Here is a 5,265-nt window from a genome sequence, read left to right on the forward strand (position 1 = left end):
GTCACAGCAGAGCCACCGCGGCTCCTCAGGAGCTGCAGCATCCCTATTCCAGCCTCGGAAGCGATGATGGATTCGGACACACCATGTCCCTGCCCCGACGCGTTCTCTTGGAGTGCCTTGGAGTAGTTGCTAATGAGGATTTCTCACAACAAGCCACTTACGTGGGGTTTCAAAAACATAGGAAATGACAAAGGGTTTTTATAATAAGCTAAAAGCTACGCTGTGCTCTCAGCGCCAGGCCAGAAAACAGGTCTAGAGAGCAAGGCAAGAACATAGCTGGAGTTTTGCCTGAGAAAATGACTCAAGAAAAAAATTATCACAACACCTATAATAGATCCAGTCCTGAACCCTCTTCGGAGCTCCCTCCCCGTGTCAACTGGTCAAGGAAGACGAAAATAAGGTCTATTCAATAATTCATTCTGTGTGAATGCAGATTAGCTACTCAATAATTCATTCCATTTGGGAGCGCACGCTGCACGCAGCCTGCGGTGCCACGCGCCGCCTCCCTTCAAATGGTTACACCCTGAGTAAGTTTAAATCGAGAGCCAAGGAGCTCTGGGAAGAAGGCCGGCTTATTTAAGGCCACCTGACCCCAGCAGCACGGACCGCTTGTCCCTGCCGACACCTCCTCAAGGCACTGTCAGGTCAGCGGGAGCTGGTGACTGCGAGCGCGAGCAACGGAAAAGGGGAAAGCAGCAAGCTCCTGGACTGCAAGTGGGATGTCCCGTTTCCAACTCTGCTTTTCCGTGTGCACGACCGCAGAGCAACCGGCACTTACCGTGCTCATCCAGTAAAATGTTGTCAGGCTTGATATCCCTAAGGAAAAAAGGCAAAGGGGAGAGGGCCATTAGCCCGGAGAAGTGGCATGGCACATGGCAACAGGCGCCGCAGCAAAGCCCAGGCTCAGGGACACGCTCCGGGGATACCGTGCCCTGGGAGGTGGCTTTGCTGGGGCTCTTCAGCTCCGATGTTCCCGTGGGTTTGATTCAGGTGTTGAGAGCGACAAATCGAACAAAAAAAGCAGAAATAGGGAACAGGGCTCCGGCGGTCGGGGCTGCTGTGGTTTAGAGAGCAGCACCCAGACTGTCCACCTACAACCACGGAGCCCGTTTTCTCTTTTTCCTCCTTTTACTGCTTAATCCGTCTCAGTTCCTTATGGAGAGCTGGTTTACTCAGTAAAAATCCAATTATTTTAATAGCTTTGCTCTATAAACCAACGAGCTCCCAGCAGGTTTTGTTCCTAATAATAAACCCTGCAAAGTAACACTACCCATAGCACTGCTGTGGGGAAAGGCTACCCCTTGAAGGGAGACATGGGAACCTGATCCAGCCCCGGGATGCAGCCGAGTGGCTGTACAAGACATTACCTGGTTTTAATGAGCTAATTACACCAGCCCGTTGGCCTGCCTGAGCCTGACACATGCTGTCACCCCGCGACGGCCCGCTGCTTCCACCTGGCCTGGGGCTCAAGAAACGAGGAGGTTTAGGGTCTGATCTTTAAACATGCCAACACTCAGACAAAGCTGGAGTTCACCTAGCACCTGGAATCAGGAAGAGACAGTATAGCTAATTATCCTGTAGCAGCTTGCAGTTCTCTGGCATCTTCCCACCCAAACGACTTCCAGCGGGCTACAGCTACCGGCCACCTTGCCTGTGCCAGCCCCATCACACAGGTACCCGCCGGAACAGGCGTCTGTACCCGGAGAGAATGGTCAGTCAGGAAAGCACTGGTGTTCCCCGTGAGCGCAGCAATGCCATGGGCTAGAGGCAAACAGCCCAGGTCAGAAGAACGTATTTATAGCAAAAAAAGGAGATGCCACACCTGGTATTTTTGAGAAAACATTATTTAAGCCAAAACTTCAAGGAATATTTCAGAAAAAGAGTTTGAAAAGAATGGATTCTTTGAATCCCTCGATGCAGAAACATTTTCAAAGTTTTGACATGAACCATAAGACAGGTTTTGGTTTTTCACCCCTTTTTCAACCTTTTTCTTAATTATTATTTTTTGTATTTCCACTGGGGCCTTTTTCAACCTCCCTCAGCCCAGTATGCAGCCTATGGAATTACACCAGCACAGCCAGGTCATTTCCAGGATGCACCAATGAACAGGGCACTTCTGTTTATCGAGTTTTTGTACGTTTCTGGTTTATAAAGTGGTTATACCATTTCCTACCCTGAAAAAAGAGCAACTTTTTTCCCCACTCCTGTAGTGCAGGTGGCCATCAGCCCGTTTGCTTCTCTCGGAGCTTTGTGCAGACGCAATACGCAGTCGCTCCCGTTCCCCGATGTCCCCAATTACAGACGCTGCCGTGATCGACTCAGCCGAGTCACTTATCAACATAAGACCGTCCCACTGGGCTACCGTGTTTAATTAAACAGCTCGCCTTACAGTGCTAATTAAATAACTTGCAAATTTTACAGGCTGCCACGTGTGTTTTGTTGTACTTGATTCACCTTTAACGCGTAGAGTCGTGAAACACACGCTGCTGCCTGAACTTCAGCTTCTCCCACCTACATTTGCAGGCAACGCTCTGGGAAAATCCCAGGAGTTTCACCCTTTGGCTCAGGTCCCCTTCGTGCCTGCCCTTCCGCTGCAGCCGAGCGGGACGCCAGCCCACCCCTCGGTGACGCTGATGGCCACGGGATGCTGACGGCCACGGATCTGCAGGGATGCAGCTGGGACCGGGGACTGCAGCCGCCCGGGGCAGCTTTGGGAGCACAGGTTATCACGCTGTCATCAAGTCATCACTGAGGAACAGTCCCTTCCTCACACAGATGCACTCTTACAGCACCATATCATGACGAACCTCCAGCCCCTGTCCTGTGAACGCTGCTACCAAGTGCACCGTGCTACTAAGAGGGAAGGGTTTCCTCCCTGTGCCCCCTTACCCCTGTGCCTCACTCAGTTCGCTCCAGCCAAGACAACACTGGATTTACCCCTTGCTGCCCAGGATGGCACCAGCTGGGGCTGTGTTTCCTGATGTTTAATTCATGCTCATTCATTATTTGGTGCTGGCGAGCAGGTGCCGGGCGGTGCGGGACAGGGTGATGTCACCACACGCTGGCCCCGTGTCACCGACCATGGCAGCGCCCGCTGCATCCCAGGCAAGCAGCTGGGCTGGCCCAGGTAGGCATCCTTGCAGGTATGAAACAAAACAAGCATCAAACTCCTGAGGAAGCAGGAGCTATCCCCAGGGAGGGCTGGCTCCGAGCGAAGCAGGGCAGGACCTCGCCGGTGCTGCGCGGGCATGCGGTGGGTGCACCAGGCCTTTCGGAAACAGCAGACGAACAAGGGTTCATCTTCACCAGCCCTTCAGTAGCCTATTCCTTCCCCTGCCAACACCCAGGATTGTTTCATGTTGAATTGTGTACCATGCTTTATTTCTGCACCTCACAGGAACGCTCTTCTGGAGTGGTGTTTATAAAGGGGGGCATCTTCTCCCTGCCTTTATCACCCCTCTGCTAGTCCTTCCCTGCTCACACCCCCTCTTAGCAGCTACTAAGTCAAAACCCTTGGATGCCCGAGGTTTGCGCTGCCTGGCACACCAATGGGATGCTGTCCGGAGCCAGATCTGCTTCTCCAACCTGGGAAAAGCTCTACCTCCTCTGTTACTCTGCAGCTCCGCAAATGTATGGGAGGAGCTCAAATATCTTTTCACTGGCCATGAAAAACCTTGGTGCCCAGACAGAAACTCTCACCGCTTCTGGAAGGGGATTTAACCTCATACAGAAACAAGCTGCTCGGTCCTGTTCCCTGTCAGTGGGGTACAGAGAGGGGAGCAAAAGGGAGACACCCCGAGTGTGGCAGCAGGGGAATTCTGAATGCTGACGCCTGCCCTCCCTGGACCAGCACGGTTATTAATGAGCTGCAGCTAATTAAACCTATTAGAACTTTCTGCAGGATCAGCAAACAAATCAGATCCTCTGCGATAGGTGCAATACAGCGTGAGAAACACGCTCTCTGTCGCGTATGAAACGCTTTCCTCGGGGCAGGGGGTGCTCTACTTTAAAACACGCGCAGGAGAGTATTTTGTTCAGCCCTCAAGCATCTCTCTGTCCTCCTGTGCCGAAGAGGAAGAGTCAGTCCCGCATCAGCCCACCAGCATCGCCCTCCTGCACAGCCCCCGCTGACCTGTGGATGATGTGCCTGCTCTGGAGGTAGTCGAGGGCCAGCACCAGCTCACAGATGAAGAGTTTCACGGTGCCTTCTTGGAACCGCACGTTCTGTTGGAGATGGTAACGCAGGTCCCCGCCAAGCAGGAGGTCGACAACCATAAACATATCTTCTTCGTCCTGGAAGGAGTACCTGGAACGGCATAAGCACGGTTCAGGGACGAGAACAGTGAAAAAAGATGGGTAAAGGGACACAGTACCTCTGGGAATACTCAAAATCTCTTGGAACTTTCACACTCGGGAAATAGGAGTTTCATGACCTAACCCGAACGGCACTCAGGTTACAGGAGGTTGCAGAAGGAACACCAAGTTATTCAACGATTTGTCATCTTCAGCGTGTTTTAGCCTCATTTTTTGTGTTTAGCATCCATAAGTTCTGCCTCATTCTAAAATAAATCCAATTGATGTAATTACCTGCCATCCCAGAGGAATCCTGTAACTACAGGCTACTGGCAACTGCATCAGTGTTGCGAGACCACCCCACTCCAAATGGCACCGGTGTCCTAATGAGATGAGCCTGGCAGACTCCGGCAGTAACACAGTCCTATTCGAAACTCCTGTGTGCTGCCCCACCACAGGAAAACACCCCGAATCAAACGAAGGGGGAAGAATTTGTGTCTTTTCTCACTCAGGGGTCAATCCCATTGCTAATGGCTGAAAAGGGACTATAACCAGGGCACGTGGGTTGCATTTATTGGGTTCTCTTAAAGCCAAGAGACTTTCGCACACGTTTCCCCAACAGATATTTGGGTTTCTGCAACAGAATTCGAACTGTGTCATTTTTCTGTCAGTAAATCCAATGATAAATTGTTTTTATCCTTGCTGATCAGCATCAATCCAGGCGAGTATCACTCCGGTATTTAGGCAGGCACGAAATCAGAATGAGGAGGTGATGAGCAGAAAGCGCTGCCAAGGGAAATGCTGCGAAGAGAGCGCTGCCTGCCTATCGATCCCCAGCTGCCACTGCGTGATCCTGGCAGCTGCTGCTTGTTGCAAAAGAGCAAATAATAAATTAAATCAAACTGGGTTATGGTAACGAGCAAAACCTGCCTAGGAAGAAACCACTTCTCTTTGGAGAAGGAGAGAAGGAGA

The 5,265-nt window shown here is 51.5% G+C and overlaps 1 protein-coding gene across 1 annotated transcript in view; it reads right to left on the bottom strand.

Moving 5' to 3' along the window:
- The window catches only part of LOC104511298 (serine/threonine-protein kinase 32A-like), a gene marked incomplete at both ends in the record, with an annotated part of 11,997 nt that extends 7,691 nt beyond the window's left edge, over positions 1-4,306 (bottom strand). Inside the window, 2 exons of the mRNA XM_010153862.1 lie at positions 779-816; positions 4,133-4,306. Of these exons, the coding sequence (XP_010152164.1) occupies positions 779-816; positions 4,133-4,306 (212 nt within the window). The remainder of the gene's footprint in view (positions 1-778; positions 817-4,132) is intronic.
- Between the last annotated feature and the right edge of the window lie 959 nt (positions 4,307-5,265).

This window comes from Eurypyga helias, unplaced genomic scaffold (genome assembly GCF_000690775.1).
Source record: "Eurypyga helias isolate BGI_N326 unplaced genomic scaffold, ASM69077v1 scaffold22850, whole genome shotgun sequence".
NCBI lineage: Eukaryota > Metazoa > Chordata > Aves > Eurypygiformes > Eurypygidae > Eurypyga > Eurypyga helias.